Here is a 24,241-nt window from a genome sequence, read left to right on the forward strand (position 1 = left end):
GGGATTCGAACCGCCGACCTTCTGATCGGCAAGTCCTAGGCTCTATGGTTTAACCCACGTCCCTATTTGCTGGTAGTTTGCTGGTAATTTTGGTTGCATAAGTGCCTCTTCTGGTGCTCTGCTTGCAAGTAAAGCCTATGTGAGTGGGGAAGAATGCACACAGCTCCACACACATCCCTTTGCTGCCACCCGGGTTGCCTGGTCAGAGGGTGAAAGTCTGACGTGTGGAACTACCTAGTTGAGCCGCAATGCATTATTTGGAACCCTGGGTTATTCGGGTTCCAAACTGCACGGTGTGCCAGCCTGAATTAGGGGAGGCTCCCTGCTTCCGACCACCATTCTACAGGAGGTTGAGGAGCAGTGCTTTGTGAATTTCTCCCACTCCTTGTTCCAGTGTACAAAATGGCATTCTGAGTTCCCTTCCCTTGAGTCTGATCTAGCTTGGTCAGGGGAACCTACCGCCAGCTTAGTGAAGCCATCACAAGGGCGAGGGTTTTGACACACCTCCCCTGGGCAGCTAGCAATCTGTTGCCTTTTCCACTCTTATCTTGGCTTGTCCTCTCCTCCCACCCCCACCCCATTTGCAAACCTGCCAGGAGGGATTCACCTGCTTTAAAAATTCTCGGTAAGACTCCTCGTCTCCACTAAGCGCTTAATAATACACACATAAAAGTAGAATTGTCTGTGCTGTCGGATTACTTCTTAACTTGGTTACGACTTAACCTGCATGAGATTAAAAGCAAACCCCCAAATCCTAAACCTCTTTATGCTCCAATTCTCCACGTTAAGTGGAAGCGAAAGGTGGAGCCGCTTGGAAGAAACAGGCGGTCAAAATGCACGAAAGGCCACTCTTGCAAAAAAAATTGTCTTGTGTCGTCTCAGGTGGAGGTGTGTGAAATGTGCGAAAGAAGGATTTTTTTTGGGGGGGGTGTTGAGTATTGCAATGTGTTTGGTTACATTTTTGACGGGTGAAAGCGCCTTCTCATTTGCAGCTTCTCATTTGCAGGGTGCTAACCCCCCGCTGCCCGCTTCTGATGCTGTGCATGTGTGTGTGCGCGCCTGTGCCCATTCATGCGCATGGATGCTAGGGCCTGCCAGCTGTGCACAGCTTGCTACTTGGGATGCAGCTAGTGATGTTTATTTTTGAACTGCTGAGGGCAGCTTGTGGGTGGAGGACCTGTGGGGCTCATTCCTCAAGTGGAGATTCAGCGGCAGAGAGGTTGAGACAGGTGGAGGGGTGGCAGAGAGAGAGAGATGGGGTGGCACGGGGCGGGGGGAGACAGAGGTAGCTGCAGACCACCCATCACTAGCTGGGGCTTCTACTAGACTCACACTTTGTGGGCCAACTGCCATTCATATGGTGACAAGTCCACAAACCCATGCATGATTACTTGGGATTACATACAACAAACAATTCACTTACACTTTTTTATTTTTTTACCAACACCCAAAACACAAACAGTGAAACCCCCCAGGCGACTGATACATAATCAATAATAACATATTCAAATCAACCATATGTACAATTTTATATACGTTAACACTCCTCCTTCCACAAGGTTTATTTAACTTTTTAACATTTTTATTGCCCCAAATTGTTCAAACCTACCCAAATAATTCACTATCTTCTTAAACCAATCCTCCTCTTTCTCACTGACCTTAGTCAAAACAAAAAAAATTCCTTCCAGTAGCACCTTAAAGACCAACTAAGTTAGTTCTTGGTATGAGCTTTCGTGTGCATGCACACTTCTTCAGATACCACACGAAAGCTCATACCAAGAACTAACTTAGTTGGTCTTTAAGGTGCTACTGGAAGGAATTTTTTTTGTTTTGACTATGGCAGACCAACACGGCTACCTATCTGTAACTGGAATCACTGACCTTAAACGCTTTCATTCTGTGTACCTTCACAGTTAGATATTCTAAAATTATAATATTATTCAGTTTTTTCCTCCATTGGTTCACCCCTAGCTCTTCTGCATTTTTCCAATTACTCGCTATAACCTGTCTGGCTGCAGTTAGCATCAATTTTACCCATTTACATTCCTCTTTTGTTTTTAACTCGGTGCTACTCAGACTAATGAGAACCATTAATTTAGCTATTCCCACCTTCCTACCAACAATTCCCGATATTTGTATACCAATCTGTTTCCAAAATTCATTAAGTAACGGACAATCCCACCACATGTGACTGTACATTCCCATCACTCCACATTTCCTCCAACCCTCAATGGAATCATAGAATCATAGAGTTGGAAGAGACCACAAGGGCCATCGAGTCCAACCCCCTGCCAAGCAGGAAACACCATCAGAGCACTCCTGACATATGGTTGTCAAGCCTCTGCTTAAAGACCTCCAAAGAAGGAGACTCCACCACACTCCTTGGCAGCAAATTCCACTGTCGAACAGCTCTTACTGTCAGGAAGTTCTTCCTAATGTTTAGGTGGAATCTTCTTTCTTGTAGTTTGGATCCATTGCTCCGTGTCCGCTTCTCTGGAGCAGCAGAAAACAACCTTTCTCCCTCCTCTATGTGACATCCTTTTATATATTTGAACATGGCTATCATATCACCCCTTAACCTCCTCTTCTCCAGGCTAAACATGCCCAGCTCCCTTAGCCGTTCCTCATAAGGCATCGTTTCCAGGCCTTTGACCATTTTGGTTGCCCTCCTCTGGACACGTTCCAGTTTGTCAGTGTCCTCCTTGAACTGTGGTGCCCAGAACTGGACACAGTACTCCAGGTGAGGTCTGACCAGAGCAGAATACAGTGGCACTATTACTTCCCTTGATTTAGATGCTATACTCCTATTGATGCAGCCCAGAATTGCATTGGCTTTTTTAGCTGCCACGTCACACTGTTGGCTCATGTCAAGTTTGTGGTCAAGCCCCAGAGGAAGCAGGCTGAGAGCCCAGGGGGTTGGTGGTGGGGCACTGATGGGAGAGGGGAGGTGCTGGATGCCGAAGGGGCAGCAGGGTTTAGTGAGCAGGAGGAGCCGATGACGGGGAGCAGTTCAGACTTGGAGGCTGAAGCAGAGGCTGCTGAAGAATCCAGGAAGTCTCCCTCTCTTGCTGTGACAAACTCCCCAGTCTCCAAGAACGATCAGAGTAATGAGAAGAGCAGAGACCAGAGGTGCTCATACGGAGTTTGAGGATGCTTGGGAAACATCTGGGAGAGGAGGAGCCTTAGAAAGGGTGGAAGGCAGGGACCTTCTGTCCTGGCAACTGCCCCATACGGGCATGACCTACTGGGAAGCGTTGTTGAGTCGTATGCCTGTTTCCTTGAATAAAGACTTATCACCAACAACCGGCTCTGCTTCTTCGTTGCTGCCCTGTGTCTGACTTCAGCCCTGACTCCTGGTGGGATTGACAGTCCTAAACATCATGGAGAGGGTGCCAGGTTCGGGAAGGCGGCAGAGGTGCGTTGGGAATAGCATACTGTGAATAGTCATTCCAAAAGCCCCCTTTGTTGCTAGAACGAGTTGATGAAGCAAGAGGAAGCGGAGAAGGGCAAACCATTGGGATGGGCAGGGATCCTTGGTGGAAGCCTTTGGTCAGCGATGGTGGGGAGGGCAGTAAGTTGCAACCATTAAGAGCCTAGCAAGAGCCCACCTAGTATCCTGTTTTCCCTGTGGGAAGCATCCAAGTAGGAGCTGAGCAAGGCAGCAACCTCCCTGCTTCAACTCCCAGCTACTGGTCTTCATAAGTGTTCTGTTTTAAGACAACAATGCCCATTTACACCACAAAGAACTCATAACCCACCTGCTCTCAGCAGCCAGAAACACCATAGCCAGACACTGGAGAGAGCTGTCAGGAGTAAGCATGGACCAATGGTACCAAATAGTATGGGAAACAGCCCTACTAGAAAAATTAACTAATAAACTAAAACTGACACGGGGACAAACAGAAGAAGACGCCTTCACCCCGGTATGGCTCCCCTTTATCACATACACAGCCCAACAGGACAATGACAATAATCCACCAACAGCATACAAATCAATATGGCTAACCTGATCCAAAACACCCACCCACCCCACTCACACACAAAAACAAAGATCACCACAGCCAATCACAACCAAACAATCACACCCTAGGCCAACCCCAACCTCTCTCACCACCAAAGGAACACAAGTGAACAACACAAGCAACGCTGACACCAAACTCTACATACATTAAGCATAATAGAAACACCGGTACCTGACCCCACCCCCATCCATCTCCCCTCCCTCCACCCCCCCTTTCTTTTTTTTCTTTTCTTTTTTCTTCTTCTCCCCCTAATGCCTCAACAAATGAAACGGATTTGTAAAAATGTTACATGGGAAAAAAAACGCACGAGGCATTACACTTACTTCTGTAAAACAAGAAAATCCTTAATAAAATATTTAAAATAATAATAATAATAAGTGTTCTGTTTTCATGAACATAATGGCTGGCAGCCATCAGTAGCTTTCTCCTCTTCCAGATTCGTTGAAGGAGATGGGATCTCTCAGGTCACCTGGGCCCAAGCACAAAACGCAAAACAATTGCCTTGCCACAGAGTTGTGGATGCTCGTCTAGACCAGTGTTTCCCAACCGGTGTTCCGCGGCACACGAGTGTGCCGTGAGACGTTGCCTCGTGTGCCGCGAGATGCCTGGAGGGAGGCGGGCGAGTCGGGCGGCGAGAGGCGGGGCGGCGGCGGCGAGGAGAGGCCGCGCCTCCTGCTGTTGCCTGGCGCTCCTCCTCGCAGCCGGAAGCGCTGCCTGGGCGCCTCCGCGCGACTCTGCCTCGCTGGGTTTGGTCTCCCAGCAGAGACGGGTCACACGCGCCCCTCCCTCCCTCCCTCAGCCTGCGCGGAGGGAAAGCCAGAGAGAGGCATCGCTCCTGCGCGGCGGGAGAGGGAGCAGCCGGAGCGATGCCCCAAACGAACGGGACCGGAGGGGAAATCCTCTCCGAGGCGGATTGAGCGCAGCTGAGAGAAGCCTTTCGAGGAGCTGCCGTGTCCCCTGGAAACCCCCTTCCCAGCTCTGCCTCAGCCGCCGCCGCCTCAGTTGCCGCCGTCCCTCAGTCCCTCGCTCTGCTGCCTCCTCCCACCCCCAAAGCTTGGAGGTTCCCCAGCAAGGGGGAGGGAAAAAACTTTCACTTTTGTGCGTCCCTCCCGGCGTGACGCTGCGCGCTGACGTCACGGGGCGGGGCTTTAATGGTGGTGTGCCGCGAGATTTTTTTTCAGTAAACAGGTGTGCCGTTGCCCAAAAACATTTGGGAAACACTGGTCTAGACCAGTGTCTCCCAACCTTTTTTGGGCAAAGGCACACTTGTTTGATGAAAAAAATCTCGAGGCACACCACCATTACAGCCCCGTGATGTCAGCGCGCAGCGTCACGCTGGGAGGGACGCACGAAAGTGTAAGTTTCAATTTTTTTCCCTCCCCCTTGCCGGGGAACCTCCAAGCTTTGGGGTGGGGGGGGGGAGGAGGCAGCAAAGCGAGGGACTGAGGGACTCCTCCAACGACAAGGGTTGGGGAAGAAGAGAAAGGGCTATTCCGCTCCAGTCACTGGAGGGGAATATGTACTGGCCCAACTGGTGTGCGGTCTTCGGAAAGAGGGGTGCGGGAAGGAAGCCTAGGCTCGGGGTCCACCGACCTCGGCGGAGAAAGGCAACAACCGAAGCCTCCCGACGGTTTCGGGGGAGACGTTCAGAGCTTCCCTGGGAGTTTCTCAGCCTGCCTTTCGGAGGAAGAGGCGGAGGGGGCCTGGGGATGGCGGTGGCCTCGGCCTCGCCCTCCCTCCGTCCCTCTACCTTTGTAGTGGACGCGCAGGTTGTTCTGCGAGAGGCCGATGTAGCTGAATTTGTCCTTCGGGCTCCAGGAGCGCGGCAGCGGCGTCTCCTGCTCATCCACGGCCGGGTAGAGCCGCTTGAGGCGCCGCTTGAGCTCCTTCTCCTGCTCGTTCAGGGCCGGGTCGCCGTCGTGAGGGAAGGGCGCCGGGGCGCTGCTGCTGCTGCTGCCGCCGCCGCTCCTGGCAGGCATGGGCCCAGCTGAGGCGGCGGCGGCTGTTGTGGTGGTGGCGGCGATAGCGGGCGGAGGAGGGGGCGGCGGCGGGGCCGAGGTGGCCGCCGGCGGTGGGGGAGGTGGCGGCGGGTGGAACAGGAGGGCGGCCGAGGCCGGTGAGGGAGTAGGGTTGCCCGGGGCTTGAGGAGCCGTCGCCGGGAGTTGCTGCTGCTGTTGTTGCTGCTGCTGCCCGGACATGCCGAGAGGCTCCGCTTCTTCGGCTGAGGGACCAGACTGAGCTCGCGCGAAGGCGAGCAGGGGGGTTGGAAACAGACGGAGCCGATGATGAGCCGGCGCGTGCGTGCAGCAGCTGGCCTCGTAGGGAGCCGAGGGGCGGGGCTTCCTTTCTGAAGGAGCTGAGGGTGGGGGTCTAGGAGGCTTCTAGGAGGCTGCCTTTGTGCGCGACGTTAAGCCCTCTTTCCCTCCCTCCAGCCCCGTGTCACCTGTGGAAAAGGGGGGTGGATCCAGTGACGCAACTCGGAAAACTGTTAGGGAAGCCAGAGCAGGAAAGTGAGTGGGGGGCGGCGTCGCCGCTTTAACCCACGTTTCCTTTTTGAAAGAGAAACTTAAGTCAGTGTTTCCCAACCTTTTTTGGACTCGCCCGCCTCCCTCCAGGCAACATCTCGCGGCACACTAGTGTGCCGCGGAACACCGCTTGGGAAACACTGGTCTAGACAGAGGAAGCTGCCTAATGAAGAAAGGTTAAGGTAAAGGAACCCTGGACAGTTAAGTCCAGTCAATGGCGGCTATGGGGTTGTGGCGCTCCTCTCGCTTTCAGGACGAGGGAGCCGGTGTTTGTCCGCAGATGGAACACCGTGATGGAAATGAGAATGCACGGAAATGCTGTTTACCTTCCCGCCGGAGCGGTACCTATTTATCTACTTGCACTGGCTTGCTTTCAAACTGCTAGGTTGGCAGGAGCTGGGACAGAGCAGCAGGAGCTCACTCCGTCACGGGGATTCGAACTGCCGACCTTCTGATCGACAAACCCAAGAGGCTCAGTGGTTTAGACCATAGCGCCACCTGCACCCCCCTAAAGCAGTCCAGAAGGGTCCACTCCCACAGAATGATCTGGACTAGGCTTTGAGAGTTCCTTTAATCTTGCATTTGCTCTGCTCCTAACTTAACGTCCCTCCCTGCTGCAACAGCCTCCCTGTTTTCATTTGCAAAATATTGAGTGGGTTGAGGAAAGCTTGAGATCGGGTGATCTCATTGACTCTTGAGATTCCCCCCACCCCATCCAGCTATTTCCAGACCCACCGCCAGATGTCAGTGTGGATTAACGAATCTGCTTCTTGACTTGCATATATCTTTTATTGCAAGGAGTGTTGCAGTCGAATTCTCCCTATCCCTCCCCCACCCACCCTTTGCACAAATGAATTAAGCAGCTAAGCTGCTCCATCTAACTGCAAGAATAGCAGTCATTCAAGGAAGCTCCCCAAAGCGGTCAGAACGAGCGATGTAAGAGGCGTAAGCTTCTTAATTCATTCTCTGTTGCAGTCAAGGTAAAATACGCTGTCCTAATCTCCGTTCTACTTACTCCCCCCCCTTTTTTATTCTATAGCACTTCACTTAAAGCACTTTGATCATATTAGCTTGGCCATCTTACGCTATGGAGTTAGACCAATGTACTGTCCTCATGTTTAAGACTCTGCGCTATGGTTTGGTTTGGTTAGGAAAGTAAACTGAAGTGCAGAGTGTTTGAGGATGGGTACATTTGCAGGGAAACCAAAATGCTTGTTTACAAAGCTATTGTACTACCAACCTTACGGTATGCGTGCTATAAACGCCATCTCCAACTCCTCGAAAGATTCCATCAACGGTGTCTCTGAAATTTTTTACACATCACTTGGGAAGACAGGCAAACTAATGCCAGTGTCCTGGAAGAAGCAAATATCACCAGTGTCGAAGCAATGATTCTTCAACATCAACTTCGTAGGACTGGTCATGTTGTGCGGATGCCTGATTATCATCTTCCAAAGCAACTACTCTATTCTGAACTTAAAAATGGAAAGCGTCATACTGACGGTCAACAAAAGAGGGTTGAAGACTCTCTCAAGGCAAATCTGAAAAAAATGTAGTATGTTGTTGTTGTTTAGTCGTTTAGTCATGTCCGACTCTTCGTGACCCTCTGGACCAGAGCACACCAGGCCCTCCTGTCTTCCACTGCCTCCCGCAGTTGGGTCAGACTCATGTTTGTAGATTCGAGAACACTGTCCCACCATCTCGTCCTCTGTCGTCCCCTTCTCCTTGTGCCCTCCATCTTTCCCAACATTAGGGTCTTTTCCAGGGAGTCTTCTCTTCTCATGAGGTGGCCAAAGTCTTGGAGCCTCAGCTTCAGGATCTGTCCTTCCAGTGAGCACTCAGGGCTGATTTCCTTCAGAATGGAGAGGTTGGATCTTCTTGCAGTCCAAGAAGACTCTCAAGAGTCTCCTCCAGCACCAGAATTCAAAAGCATCCATTCTTCGGCGATCAGCCTTCTTTATGGTCCAGCTCTCACTTCCCTACATCACTACTGGGAAAACCATAGCTTTAACTATACAGACCTTTGTTAAAAAATGTAGTATGATAACTGGGAAACACTGGCCTGCGAGTGCTCCAATTGGAGAGCAGCCTTTACCAAAGGTGCCATGGACTTTGAAGACACTCGAAAGGACTAAAGGGAGAAATGTGCTAAGAGGAAGGCATGCTTGGAAAACTCTCACTGGGATCCACTCCCGCCTGGAAACCTATGTCCCCACTGTGGAAGGACGTGTGGATCCAGAATTGGCCTCCACAGTCACTTACGGACTCACGGTTAAGACTGTGTTAATGGAAGACAATCTTACTCGGCTACGAGGGATCGCCAAAGAAGAAGTTAAAGGTAAAGGGACCCCTGACCATTAGGTCCAGTCGTGGCCGACTCTGGGGTTGCGGAGCTCATCTTGCTTTATTTGCTGAGGGAGCCGGCGTACAGCTTCCGGGTCATGTGGCCAGCAGGACTAAGCCGCTTCTGGTGAAACCAGAGCAGCGCACGGAAACGCCGTTTACCTTCCCGCTGGAGCGGTACCTATTTGTCTACTTGCACTTTGACGTGCTTTCGAACTGCTAGGTTGGCAGGAGCAGGGACCGAGCAACAGGGGATTCGAACCGCCGACCTTCTGATTGGCAAGTCCTAGGCTCTGTGGTTTAACCCACAGAGCCACTCGCATCCCTTAAGAAGAAGTTAGGAAAGTGTAAAAACAGAGAATGTAGCAGAGGAATGTTGCTTCCTGATCATCTTGGGGCCTGTCCATACCTTACATAGCAGGACAGAGCCTCCGAAGTCCACATCCCCAGCCTGTTTGCACTCCTGTCTCAGCGACGACTACGCAGGCTTGTTCCTGTCCACAGAATGGAAGAGGGCAGGATCCCCAAAGGACATGCACTACTGGGAGCTGGTTTCAGGCAGACCAGCTCTGTGCTACAAAGATGTCTGCAGACGTGATATGAGGCCTAGCAATGTCAAGCCTGCTGTGCTGGAATCCCTTGCAGACGGCCGCAGTGCCTGGACTCAGACGGTCAGGTCGTGCATCCACAGCAGTGACCGGAATGACCACTGAGAGGGAGCGCAGAGAGGAGAAACGCCACGGTGCATCTGCAGCAACAGCACCAGACGCCTTCCTCTGCCCCAGCTGCAACAAAACATGTCTCTCCCATATCGGTCTCTCCCGCCACAGCAGGCACTGCAACCTTAGAATCATAGAATTGTAGACTTGGAAGGGACTCCATGGATCATCTACTCCAACCTGCTACAATGCAGGAATCTTAGCTAAAGCACCCCTGACAGGTGGCCATCCAACATCTGCTTAAAAACCTCCAATGAAGGAGAGTCCACAGCCTCCCGAGGGAGACCTTTCCACGGTCAAACAGCTCTTGCCATCATACAGTTTTCCTGTATGTTGAGTCGTAATCTCCTTTCTTGTAACTTGATGCCATTGATTTGTGTCCTACCCGCTAGAGCAAGAGAAAGCAAACTTGACAGACCTTCAAATATTTGAAGATGGCTCTCATATCCCCTCTCTGTCTCCTCTTTTCCCGGCTAAGCATGCCCAGATCCTTCAACCGTTCCTCATAAGGCTTGTTTTCCAGACCCTTGTTCATCTTGTTTGCCCTCCTCTGCACACCTTCCAGCTTGTCAACATTGTTCTTAGATTGTGGTTCCCAGAATTGGACACAGTATTCCAGGTGGGGTCTGACCAAGGCAGAATAGAATCATAGAATCGTAGAATCATAGAATCATAGAATCATAAAATCATAGAGTTGGAATAGATCACAAGGGCCATCAAGTCCAACCCCCTGCCAAGCAGGAAACACCATCAGAGTAGAGCAGTACCATTGCTTCCTTTGATCTGGACACTAGATTTCTGGAGCATCTGGTCCACCTTCCAACAGTTTGGCTTCACTCTCAAAAGCGCATTCCTCCATTGTCTCCCAAGTCAGATAGTCCATATCTTATATGTAGTATAAACACTGATAACTGGGAATAGTGGTGTATCTGAAGAAGTGTGCATGCACACGATAGCTCATACCAAGAACTAACTTAGTTGGTCTTTAAGGTGCTACTGGAAGGAATTTTTTTTGTTTTGACTATGGCAGACCAACACGGCTACCTATCTGTAACTTGTAATACTATGTTTTCCTTCAACGACTGAGCTCCCACACTTAAAGGTAAAGGGACCCCTGACCATTAGGTCCAGTTGTGGCCGACTCTGGGGTTGCGGCGCTCATCTCGCTTTATTGGCCGAGGGAGCCGGCGTACAGCTTCCGGGTCATGTGACCAGCAGGACTAAGCCGCTTCTGGCGAACCAGAGCACCGCACGGAAACGCCGTTTACCTTCCCGCCACAGTGGTACCTATTTATCTACTTGCACTTTGACGTGCTTTCGAACTGCTAGGTTGGCAGGAGCAGGGACTGAGGAACAGGAGCTCACCCCGTTGCGGGGATTCGAACCGCCGACCTTCTGATCGGCAAATCCTAGGCTCTGTGGTGTAACCCACAGCACCACCCACGCCCCACACTTAGCCCCTCCCTAAATCTGGAAATTCCCTACGCTTCGAAAATCCAAAGGTGGAACTGAAGGAAGCACCACGGGGTTCACAATCTGCATTAAGACGAGATATGGATGAGCCCTTATCTTTCTTTTCTTTTGCCTCAGTTTCCCTTCTGACATCTACTCCCCCCTTCTTCTGTAAAATACCCGTCCGAAGGAGCTGCTGCCAGCCCGTGTTGACAGTCCTGATCCTGGAGTAGGAGGCCCTGCTATTTTAGGTGGCTCTTCTTTTTAGTGATATATGTGCTATATTTGATAAACCACGGGTTTTTTTTTCTCGTCAGCTACCTTTCAGGGCCTTCTGGGGCTAAGAAATGTGGGAGGCAGATCTAGGCGAAATTTTAAAAAATATAAACAGGCCCCAACAACGCTCTGTCGGTGTTGACAATTGTTGACTATTTTTATACAGCAGCTTTAAACTCAGTTTTGCACTTGCTGACAACTGTTTTAATTGGATTTTTTGGGGCATTATTATCATTATTTATACATTTGCCTCGTGAACCTGTTTGGAAAGGTTGTTGATAGATGCGGTAAATGAATTTAAACGAAAGCAGGCTTGCTTGACAAGGTGCCATCCGAAGGGTGTGGGAGATTGCCGGGTTTATTCCTGGCTCAGTCTGCCTGGGTTTTGGGGCCTCCTGACTTAAGGGGGTGGGGCCTGGGAGGCAAGGGGCGGAGACTCACACCTGCCAATCACCGCCAGTCACCTGCCAGTTGCTTTTGCCAGTGCAGTTTGAAATCAACCCACATGGGCAAAAGGCACGGAGCCTTGCAAACACTTTGCAAACCTGGCTTTTGGTGTGTGTGTGTGTGTGTGTGTGTGTCGCTTGGGGGTGGGTGGGGTGGAAATGGCCTCCCCATCCAAATCAGGCCCGCTGGTGATCCTTTTTTTAAAAAATCTATATACATTTTTATTGGTTTTTTTACATATCTTTTCCAACAATCATTTAACATTGCTTCTTATCTTATACAATATTTTAGACTTCTGATGATTTTTCGTTCTTTATCACTTATTCTGCATTTCTTAATTTCTCTATTGCTCTTAATTATCATTAACTAATAATTCTCTGCATCGTCTTTCTTGCAATATTTCAAATAGTCCTCCTTACAGAACTTCTTGCAGTCCTACTAGCGTAATCTGTTCTTTACAATTGCTTTTCAAATAGTTCAGATATTTACTCCAGCCTTCTAAGAATCTCTGGTCCCGCAGGTTTCAAACCCTTCCTGTTAATTTATCTAATTCTGCAGTCCATTAATTTCATCCGTCATTCTTCTTTCGTCGGTAATTCTTCTTGCTTCCATTTCTGTGCCAATAATATTCTTGCTGCCGTCATTGCATATAAAAACAACTTACAATCCTGTCTATTAAGATCATCTCCTACAATGCCAAGTAAAAATGCTTCTGGTTTCTTAATAAATGTATATTTCAACATCTTTTTCATCTCATTATATATCACTTCCCAGAAGTTTTTCAGGCCCGCTGGCGATTCTAATCAGACCCACAGGGCAGAGGTGTCCATTCCTGCAAGGTGGGGCTCTTTGGATCAGTTTCCATCGCAGACAATTTGATCGGGGAGGAAGGCATAAACCTCTCTCTCTCTCTTTCTCTCTCTCGAACTTAGCAAACAAATTATCAATCAATATAACCATTTACATCCCCCCCTCCCTCCCTTTCCCCCCACCTCAGCTCCCCTCTCTGGTTCCTTTGCACATATTGTTCTCTGTATATTATAAAATTGTACATATCATTGCCTCATCTATCACATATTCAACTAATACATTTGCGGATGTTTATTCAAAACCCGCCAAAGAGTCCAAATTGTTTTGTACAGTGGTGCCCCGCAAGACTAATGCCTCGCAAGACGGAAAACCCGCTAGACGAAAGGGTTTTCCGTTTTTGAGTTGCTTCGCAAGACGATTTTCCCTATGGGCTTGCTTCGCAAGACGAAAACGTCTTGCGAGTCTTGCGATTTTTTTCCGCTCCCCCCCCTTTTTCTAAGCCGCTAAGCCGCTAATAGCCTTTTAGCCGCTAAGCCGCTAAGCCTTTAATAGCCGCTAAGCCCGCTAAGCCGCTAATAGCGCTAATCCGCTAAGCCGCTAATAGGGTTGCTTCGCAAGACGAAAAAACCGCTAGACGAAGAGACTCGTGGAACGGATTATTTTCGTCTTGCGAGGCACCACTGTAGTTCTTTTAGATAATTTTTTAAACGTTCCCATTCTTCCTTGAAGTCACGATTGTCCTTGTCACTCAGTTTATATGTCAGTTTGGCCAATTCCGCATAGCTCATCAGTTTTTCTTGCCACTGTTCTTTCGCTGGGGCTTCCTCGTTCTTCCATCCTTGTGCTAACAAGACTCTTGCCGCTGTTGCCCTGAACAGTGCTGTGCAATCCCTTATATAGACTTTTGAAACTGCCCACGCTGTAGCCCAAGACCACCCCCCAAAGCACCATACATAACTCAAGAAGGAGGCAGTCTACAGCAGAAATCCTGCCTGCCAGGATACCTGATAATGGTTACTGGTTGCATTACCCGGGCAACCTAGCCATTCTTTTGTGATGGTTAATCCTTTAGTACCTCAATCCAGGTCACAGGTTCACCCTATTCATACACAAATATGCCCTTAAAACAGGAATCGTAAGCGGAAAGACAATGGGAAGGCATTCCACAATTGCCTCCCTTACTGCAGAGGAATATCTGAGGTCAATTTGGGAGAGTCAGAATGGCCTCAGGATTGCTCTCCCCTACTATTTCAGAAGGGATGCAGGTGGCACTGTGGGCTAAACCACAAAGCCTAGGACTTGCCGATCGGAAGGTCGGCAGTTCGAATCCCCGCGACAGGGTGAGCTCCTGTTGCTCGGTCCCTGCTCCTGCCAGCCTAGCAGTTCGAAAGCACGTCAAAAGTGCAAGTATATAAATAGGTACCGCTCTGGCGGGAAGGTAAACGGCGTTTCCGTGCGCTGCTCTGGTTCGCCAGAAGCGGCTTAGTCATGCTGGTCACATGACCCGGAAGCTGTACATTGGCTCCCTCGGCCAGTAAAGCGAGATGAGCGCCTCAACCCCAGAGTCGGCCACAACTGGACCTAATAGTCAGGGGTCCCTTTACCTTTACCGTTACTATTTCAGACACACGGTTCATATATTTAGATATATGTGTATTTATGAATATTCGTTCTATATTTGAGACCTTAAAATTCTTGTAACACTACTCTGACTGTCAGCGGCTCTCCACGGAAGCCAGACGGCAAGCTTTTTTTCTGCTGCTCTGAAGCGTAGGCCCCGAGTCAACAGATCCAAGTGACAAGAAATGAGATTCCCCCAAACCTTGGGAAGAACTTTCTGATGGTAAGAGTCATTTGACAAGCGGAGTAGGCGATTTCGGAAGGTGGTGGTCCTCTCCTCCGTCGGAGTCCGGCTAGTCAGGGATTCTTGAGCTCTGTGACCCCTCCAGTTGGGGTTGGGCTAGATGACCCCATGGTGTCCCTTCCAACACAAGTCTAGGATTCCACTTTAGCATTGCCTCCACCCTGCGGGCCGATGTGTGGCTCAGGGAGGGCCCCCGCCCGCTCCCCCTCCTTGCCCTTTCCAGGACTTGGAGATGAAGAACGAGAAAAAAAATTGGGGTATCGAGACGGCGCCTTTATTAATATTGATGCGGTGTGCCCCCCCCCCCGGAGATATCGGTGTGTTATCTCTTGCCGGCTGCCTCCTTTTTAAATTGCTTCCCTTGTTTTTCGAATGTGTGCTCCCCCTGCGATGCTCAGACCTGTCTCTTGTTTGTCTTCCTGATGGGGAAAAAGCATTAAGTCAATAAGGCTGGATTTGATTTGTAAATAATGCCCAGGCGCAGTGTGGGGAGAGAGAGGTTCAGTTGCGCTAATGTTAGGCTTGTCCTTCCGATTCCGAAGCAGGCTGGAGGCTGGCAGTGTGTGTGTGAGAGAGAAATGGAACATCCATATCTGTTGTTGTTGTTGTTTAGTCCCTTAGTAGTGTCCGACTCTTCGTGACCCCCTGGACCAGAGCAAGCCAGGCACTCCTGTCTTCCACTGCCTCCCACAGTTTGGTCAAACTCCTGTTTGTAGCTTCGAGAACACTGTCCCACCATCTCGTCCTCTGTCGTCCCCTTCTCCTTGTGCCCTCCATCTTTCCCAACATCAGGGTCTTTTCCAGGGAGTCTTCTCTTCTCATGAGGTGGCCAAAGTCTTGGAGCCTCAGCTTCACGATCTGTCCTTCCAGTGAGCACTCAGGGCTGATTTCCTTCAGAATGGAGAGGTTTGATCTTCTTGCAGTCCATGGAACTCTCAAGAGTCTCCTCCAGCACCAGAATTCAAAAGCATCCATTCTTCGGCAATCAGCCTTCTTTATGGTCCAGCTCTCACTTCCATACATCACTACTGGGAAAACCATATCTTGAACTATACGGACCTTTGTTGGCAAGGTGATGTCTCTGCTTTTTAAGACGCTGTCTAGGTTTGTCATCGCTTTCCTCCCAAGAAGCAGGCGTCTTTTAATTCCGCGGCTGCTGTCACCATTTGCAGTGATAATGGGGCCCGAGTAAGTAAAATCTCTCACTGCCTCCATTTATTCCCCTTCTAGGGAGAGTCTATCTCAGAGTGTCACATGCAGTGGCAAAGAACTGGCCTGTATCCCTGGCTTGGGCTGATGGGAGATCAACAACCTGGGTTGATGCTGGGGAAGACTTTGGAAAAGCGATTTGAAATTTTACAGCATGTTATTCTTTGAAGGAAATCTTTTCTTAAGGAAAGTTTGACCAAACTGTGGGAGGCAGTGGAAGACAGGAGTGCCTGGCGTGCTCTGGTCCAGGGGGTCACAAAGAGTCGGACACGACTAAACAACTAAACAACAACAACATTCTTTGAAGGAGAACTACTTGAAAATGATTTACAGGTGGTATTTAACTCCTGAGTAGGCTTGCTAAGATGTGTAAGACTGAATCAGATAAGTCCTGGAGATGCAAGGAAGCAGAGGGGACATTCTTTCAACATGTGGTGGACTTGTAAAAGAGTATTGGGAAATGATATATAATGAATTGAAAAAAATGTTTAAAAGTACTTTCCCCAAAAACAAACAAACCAGAGTCCTTTTCATTGGGGATAATTCAGACTGACATTCCCAGGTGTCAAAAAAAAGGTTATTTATGTATGCCACTGCTGCAGCCCATGTTTTGTTAGCCCCAAAATGGGAAACAAGCGAGGACCAAAGAAGAATGGCAACTTAAGTTGACGGAATATGTGTCGCTCGTTTTCCAATTTTGGCCAGCGAAACACGGGCAGCAGTTGTTGCATACATAAATAGCCTTTTCTGACACCTGGGAATTTCAGTCCGAATTATCCCCAACAGAAAGGACTCTGGTTTACTGCAGAAAATAATTATAAACAGTTTTTTCAATTCATTATAAATCATTTCCCAATACTCTTTTACCCTTTTACACATCCACCAAATATGAAAGAAAACGACTATTTAAGGCGTCTAGTCCATGTTAATGTCCACCTTCTTTACTTTCTGTTAAACCATATTTCTTTTTAGTATTGCTGTCTCATTCGCTTCTTCCTCCCATGAAATGTCCAAGAGGGAACCCCAGTTTTATTATTATTATTATTATTAAGGAGTACCTCCGTTAATTCCCACGGCCAGCCATCGCTCGGCTTCATTGAATGCCCACAAGTTATGAGAGAGGGAGAAATAAAATTCCCTTATCCGTTTTTGCTGCCCCCATATTTAAGATCTCGCTTTTGGGGCTCCAGATTTCTCCACCAGAAAACGACCTTGTAGAAAGGAGCCCTCTCCCTTTGTGCCCCCAGACTCCCCCCCCCATTTTCCCATTGAGAAATAGCTGTTGGCAACTCTGCCCCCTCCCCAGTGAGCAATCGAGGGATTCCTGGGGATCCCCCTGAACACCATTTTCTTTAAGATCCAGGCTCACGCACATCCTCGCAGTTAACCTGCAAAGAGGCGTCAGAACTTCCTGACATAATTGCTTGGGACAGATAATAAAAAGTCCTTAAGCAAAACGAAAGCAGTTAATATACCGACCGACTTGAAACCCAACCCCCCCCCCTTCCTTCGGCTACCCTCTTGCTTTTTAATAATGGTTTAATGAAAAATTCAAAATTAATTGGAACTGGCGTTCGGAGATCGCACGGGGGCTTGGGAGCCTTAATATTTCAAGGCTGCGCTTGGCTGTGGTGAATCACAGGGTCGCAGAATCGGAAGGGAACCCCGAGGGTCATCTAGTCCAACCCCCTGCCGTGCAGGAAACCTCAACACGCGGTCCCCCGTCCAATTTGAAACTGCACAGGACCCTGCTTAGCTTTGCAATAGCGCCAGCGGTCTTATTGCTGCACCACCGGGAAGACAAGTAAGGTGGTGGAGCGTTTAGGAATTCAGAGGACCTGTTGAGCTTTCTGAGTGCATTGAAACAGCATTGTGGCAGAAATCCAACAGGTGCTGTTTCCTCCAGCATGGGTCATTTGCCATGTTTTAGTTATTCATTTAGGTGGCGCTGTGGGTTAAACCACAGAGCCTAGGGCTTGCCGATCAGAAGATTGGCGGTTCGAATCCCCATGACGGGGTGAGCTCCCATTGCTGCTCCTGCCATCCTAGCAGTTCGAAAGCACGTCAAAGTGCAAGTAGATAAATAGGTACCGCTCCAGCAGGAAGGTAGACAGCGCTGCTCTGGTTCGCCAGAAGCGGCTTAGTCCTGCTGGCCACATGACCCGGAAGCTGTACGCCGGCTCCCTCAGCCAATAAAGCGAGATGAGCGCAGCAACCCCAGAGTCAGCCACGACTGGACCTAACGGTCAGGGGTCCCTTTACCTTTAAGTTATTCACTTATTGCATTAATGCCTCCCTCCTTTCCTCCAAGGAGCTCAATGGGGTGTAAGTGGTTCTCCTTCTCCTCATTCAATCCCCACAACAAAGCTGCGGCATAGTTTAAGCTGAGAGTGAGATTCATGCCTGAGTGGAGGATTTGAACCCAGTTCTCCAGGTCCTCGTCCGACCCTCTGACCGCCACTGGCTTTATCTCTTGCTTCTCTTCTGAGGTGCTGCCTAAGGCGGTCGTCTCAACTTGCCCCATGGGTGGGCGGCCCATCCCTAGCCGTTGGCCTGATCCAAAAGGCTAGTCTTATGTTCTCAGTCTCCACCAGGCCTACAAAGAGCTATCTGAAGACACTTTGCCCAGAACACCCACAAACCTGCAGTCAGCTTCGCATTTCGCCTCCCTCCTTCTGTTTCTCTGCTGTCTTGTCTTAATTTGTAAGCTCCTTGGGTGCAGAGCCCTGCCTACATGTCCTGTCTACATTGGCGGCACAGTGTAAAGCAAATCGATGACAAAAATATGCACCTCTGTGGAGGTGCCTTTTGGAGATGCTTTCAGAAACCTGGGTTTCTTACCTGAAGGGAAAACGGCAACCTCTTTTAACAGTTCCTCTGTGTTTGTTGCATATTTCGGAAGCGCAGCCAAACTAAAACAAGCCTTCTCAGCGTAAAACAAGGGCGCCCTTCCTTTCACAGCCTCGCCGCTGAAGAACAGCTGAGAATGTTCAGAAATCTATCTTTGTATTGTTGTAGTTTTTGCAGGGAGTCTGTTTATCCCAAAGGTTTCGCCCTTGATGAAGAGAACAGATTATTTCGCCTACTGCGTTTGGTGCCTGTGAAATATTACGGGGATTGCGTTTGCTTCCCAATTTTTGCCACTTGCAACTACAGATCCTCTGCGTCGTTATCCAGCTAAGTTTTCCTCAGAGTAAAACCCACAGAGTAAGTTAAAGGTAAAGGTAAAGGTACCCCTGCCCGTACGGGCCAGTCTTGACAGACTCTGGGGTTGTGCGCCCATCTCACTCTATAGGCCGGGAGCCAGCGCTGTCCGAAGACACTTCCGGGTCACGTGGCCAGCGTGACAAAGCTGCATCTGGCGAGCCAGCGCAGCACACGGAAACGCCGTTTACCTTCCCGCCAGTAAGCGGTCCCTATTTATCTACTTACACCCGGGGGTGCTTTCGAACTGCTAGGTTGGCAGGCGCTGGGACCGAGCAACGGGAACGCACCCCGCCGCGGTGATTCGAACCGCCGACCTTTCGATCGGCAAGCCCTAGGTGCTGAGGCTTTTACCCACAGCGCCACCCGCGTAGTCCTATTCATTTCAATCAGGTCAGCTCTAAATACAGTTTGATGCAGTGGTTAGAGTCTAGGACTTGGGAGAGACCTGGGTTCAAATTCCAATTGGTCCTGAAGCTCATAGAGTGACCTTGGAGTCATTGACTCTCAGCTTAGCCCACCTCACAGGGTTGTTGTGAGAATAACATGAGAACCGTGAGACTTCAGGATGGGGGGGGGACACTGTGGCTCTCCAGATCTTGCTGGACTCCAGCCCCATCAGCCTGAGCCAACAGTTAAGGATGATGGGAATCGGAGTCCTGCAACATCTCATTTTTTTTTTTTATAAATTTTTTATTGCGTTTCTTTCCATAATTTTATAGGTTACAAACAAATAACATAATTGCAAGAAACAAATTTTCCCTTTTTTTTAACAACAAAAACAAACAAAAACAACTTGGACTTCCCCACCCCTTCCGATTCTGCGTTATTTACATTAACAATGTCAGCATTTTGTTACCTTATTGCATGCCTCATTGTAACTTTCCAATGTTATGTACCCAAATTCTATATATTGTATCTCATATTCGATGCCTTTAAAATAAACATAACATGTTCGATTCAAATTGTCTCCTTTTCTCTTTTATCACTTATTTTACAATTTACTTAATCATAATTGCAGAAGCATAACTTTTCCTAATCATGCACTATCTTAAGATTCATACAGCTTGTAGTATTTTTGCAAATAGTCTTTAAATTTTTTCCAGTCCTCCTCAATTGTTTCTTTATCCAAATCTCGGATTCTGCCGGTCAGTTCAGCTAATTCCATGTAGTCCATCAACTGCGTCTGCCATTCTTCCAGCGTGGGTAAATCTTGTGTCTTCCAGTTCTTTGCAATGAGAATTCTTGCTGCTGTAGTAGCATACATAAACAACGTTCTGTCTTTCTTTAGCACTTTCTGGTCCACCATGCCCAGCAGGAAGGCCTCTGGTTTCTTAGGGAAGGTATACCTAAATACCTTTTTCAATTCATTATAAATCATTTCCCAGAAAGCCTTCACTTTTGGGCAGGTCCACCAGAGATGATAAAATGTACCTTCTGCCTCCTTACATTTCCAACATTTATTGTCAGACAGGTGATGTATCTTAGCTAACTTGACTGGGGTCATGTACCACCGGTATATCATTTTCATAATGTTTTCCTTCAAGGCACTGCATGCCGTGAATTTCATTCCGGTGTTCCATAACCTCTCCCAGTCTTCAAACATAATATTATGTCCAACATCCTGTGCCCATTTTATCATAGCAGATTTAACCAACTCGTCCTGTGTGTTCCACATAAGCAGCAAGTTATACATTCTAGACAAAATCTTGGTCTTTGGTTCTAGCAATTCTGTCTCTAGTTTCGATTTCTCCTCCTGGAAACCAACTTTTTTATCCATTTTAAAAACCTCTTGCATTTGAGCATAATGTAACCAATCTCGCACCTTGTTTTTTAGTTTATCCTGGCTCTGCAACTTCCAACTGTCTCCAATTTTTTCAATTAATTCCCAATATTTCGGCCAATAAGCCTCCATATTGGGTCTTTTTCCAGCCTTGGCCTCCACCGGTGACACCCACCTCGGTGTTTTACTCTCTAATAAGTCTTTGTATTTCGTCCAGACTGCAAAAATTGCTTTTCTGACAATATGGCTTTTAAACAATTTGTGAACTTTAACCTTGTCATACCATAGGTATGCGTGCCAACCAAAAGCATTATCAAAACCTTCCAGATCTAGGACATCAGTGTTTTCTAGCAAAAACCAATCTTTCAGCCAGCAGAAGGCTGCAGCTTCATAATACAATCTCATGTCCGGCAGGGCAAACCCCCCTCTTTCTTTTGAATCTGTTAATATTTTATACTTTATTCGGGGCTTTTTGCCCTGCCAGACAAACCTAGATATATCCTTCTGCCATTTTCCAAAACATTCCACTCTGTCCACGATCTGTAGGGTTTGAAACAAAAATAACATTTTCGGCAACACATTCATTTTTATTGCTGCAATCCTTCCCAACAAGGAAAGTTTCAATCTTGACCAAATTTCTAAATCCTTTTTAACTTCCGACCAACATTTTTCATAGTTGTCCTTAAATAAATTCAAATTTTTGGAAGACAAATAGATCCCTAGGTATTTCACTTTTTTTACCACATTCAGTTCTGTTTCTCTCTGAAACCCCTCTGTTTCTGTAAGTGTCAAATTCTTGGTCAAAACCTTGGTTTTTTGCTTGTTCAACTTAAATCCCGCCACCCGACCAAACTCAGATATAAGTTCAAGAGCTCTTTTTGTACTGGATTCTGGCTCCTGCAGTGTCAAAACTAGATCATCTGCAAAGGCTTTCAATTTGTATTGTTTCACTCCGACCTCTATCCCTTGTACCAACCGGTCCTTCCTTATCATATTCAATAGCACCTCCAGGACTGAAATGAATAAAAGAGGGGATAGAGGGCACCCTTGTCGTGTCCCTTTTTCAATTTTAAACTCCTCCGTCACCACATTGTTCACTATTAATTTAGCCTTTTGCTCTGAATAAATTGCTCGTAACCCATTTTCAAACCCCCGCCCCACTCCCATCCCTTCCAAGTTTTTCTTCATGAACCTCCAAGATATGTTGTCAAATGCTTTCTCCGCATCAATAAAAATTAACACCGCCCTTGTGTTCATGTTGGTTTGTAAAAGTTCCAAGATATCAATGATGTTTCTGGTATTCTCATATAAATGTCTACCAGGGAGAAAGCCTGCTTGGTCTTTGTGAATTACTTCATTTAAGACTTTTTTAAGTCTGCTTGCCAAAATGTCTGCAAATATTTTGTAATCCACATTCAGGAGTGAGATGGGGCGATAGTTCTTGAGCTGAGTCTTTTCAGATTCTGTCTTAGGTATCAATGTGATGAAGGCTTCTTTCCACGTTTCTGGTGCCCTCTTCCCATCCAAAATCTGGTTGCATACCTCCAACAAAGGTTGTATCAAATAATCCTTCAAAGTCTTGTAGTATTTGGAGGTAAGCCCGTCCGGGCCTGGAGATTTGCCTAGTTGCATGTTCTGAATGGCACCTTCAATTTCCTGAGTAGTTATTATAGAGTTCAAGATTGATCTTTTATCTTGAGTTATTCTTGATAATCCATTTATCTTTAAAAATTGGTCTATCTCAGATTCTTTCTGAGGCCCCTGTGTATAGAGTTCTTTGAAATATCTGTGGAAGCACTTCCTAATTTCTTCTGGTTTCTGTACCATCCTTCCTTCAATCTCTAGATTTGTTATCGTATTTAGCTTTTGTCTTTTTTTCAGCTGCCAGGCTAGCAGCTTTCCGCATTTGTTTGCTGATTCAAAAGATCTTTGCTTCATCTGTTTTATTTTCCATTCAATCTCCTGGTTAATCAATTTTGAATATTCTGCTTGATGGAATTTAATTTCTCTCAGCAGTTCCTTTGACTTTGGTTTGGTTCTCAATTTTTCCTCTCCCTGGCGTATTTTCTCCAATATTTTATCTTTCTTTCCATTCCAGAGCTTCTTCTTAATTGTATTCTGTTGTATCAGAAACCCTCTCATAACAGCTTTGCTTGCGTCCCAGATTGTTCTTTTTTCTACTGTAGTGTTCAGATTTATCTCAAAGTAATCCTTTAGTGTTTTTTGGGCCTTCTTCACGATCTCTTGATCTCTTAATAGTGTGTCATTCATTCTCCATCTGAAGGAACCGGGTTGAGTTAGTCTGAGTTCTATTTTCAGAGCGTTGTGGTCGGAGCATGTTTTTGGGCAGATTTCCACCTTTTTGGTCTTGGGTGCCAGCCCCCTGGAGGTCCAAATTTGGTCGATCCTTGACCAGGACAGGTGGGCCTCAGAGAAGAAAGTGCCTTCTTTACCTAGGGGGTTCTTTGTCCTCCAAATATCAATCAAATCCAGATTGTCAGTCATTTCAAAAAAAGTTTTAGGCAGTCTGCCGTCTGATGTTAAATTTTGGTTGTAAGACTTATCCATATGTGTAGACACCACTCCATTCATGTCTCCCATCATTATGATGTTAGCATAGTCCAGATAGTCCAACAAAGTCTCATGCAGCTTCTTGAAAAATTCCGATTTCCCGTCATTTGGAGCATAAATTCCTAATAACAATATTTTTTCTCCTTGAGTCTGAATTTCAATTGCCAAAATTCTTCCATGTTCATCTTTAAATAGAAATTTAGGTGACAGGCTCTCCTTAGCGTAGATCACCACTCCTCTTTTCTTCACCTTATCTGAAGAGATAAACTCTTGGCCTAGTCTTTTGTTAACCAAAACTTTCCTGTGGAGCCTGGTTACATGGGTTTCTTGTAAACAAATAATGTCCAATTGCTCTTTCTTCAATATATGAAATAGCCTCCTTCTTTTCTCCGGGGAATTTCCACCATTTATATTCCAACTTAGTAGCTGCAGAGACATCCTGAACTATTCTGTTACACCTAGAGCGGTGTGTCTTCTTTTTCCTCTGGTTCCGAGGGTATAGGCGTCCCTCCGCCTGCTGGCAGAATGGGTCCTGGTTTAGGTAGAGGCCAATGGGCTGCTGCTTCTTTTTGGAGATCTTCTCCGTGGTCGTGCTGGAACTTTTGTAGGTCCTCTGGCGTTCTTATTTTAACCTTCTTCTGTTTGTAAGTAAATGATAGTCCTTGTGGAAATTCCCACCTATAAGGAATTGTGTTGAGTCTCAACAGCTTGGCCAATTCTGAATAGGTGGTTCTCAAATCCAATAACTGTTTAGGGATGTCTCGGTAAATTTCCACCCTTTTCTCTTGTATCTCAATTGAGTTATTAAAATGTAGGCCTAATATTTTGTCTCTCTCTTCTCTTGATCTCAAAGCTATTAAGCAGTCTCTTGATCTATCTTTTCTTACCAATCTTCCCAATCGAAAAGCCGATACTATTTTAAAATCACTATCTTCTTTTAGGCCCCAAAACTTTGAAAACTCTGTTGTCAAAAATCCAATCAAATCTCCTTGTTCGATTTCTGGCACCGCCCTCAG

The 24,241-nt window shown here is 47.5% G+C and overlaps 1 protein-coding gene across 1 annotated transcript in view; it reads left to right on the top strand.

The window, feature by feature from the left end:
* The window catches only part of LOC114588246 (scaffold attachment factor B2-like), a 56,722-nt gene extending 42,346 nt beyond the window's left edge, over positions 1-14,376 (top strand). Inside the window, exon 18 of the mRNA XM_077921918.1 lies at positions 14,296-14,376. Coding sequence (XP_077778044.1) covers positions 14,296-14,361 — 66 coding nt within the window. The 3' untranslated portion in view covers positions 14,362-14,376. The remainder of the gene's footprint in view (positions 1-14,295) is intronic.
* The last annotated feature ends 9,865 nt before the right edge of the window (positions 14,377-24,241 follow it).

The sequence above is a fragment of the Podarcis muralis genome, chromosome 18 (assembly GCF_964188315.1).
Source record: "Podarcis muralis chromosome 18, rPodMur119.hap1.1, whole genome shotgun sequence".
Lineage (NCBI taxonomy): Eukaryota > Metazoa > Chordata > Lepidosauria > Squamata > Lacertidae > Podarcis > Podarcis muralis.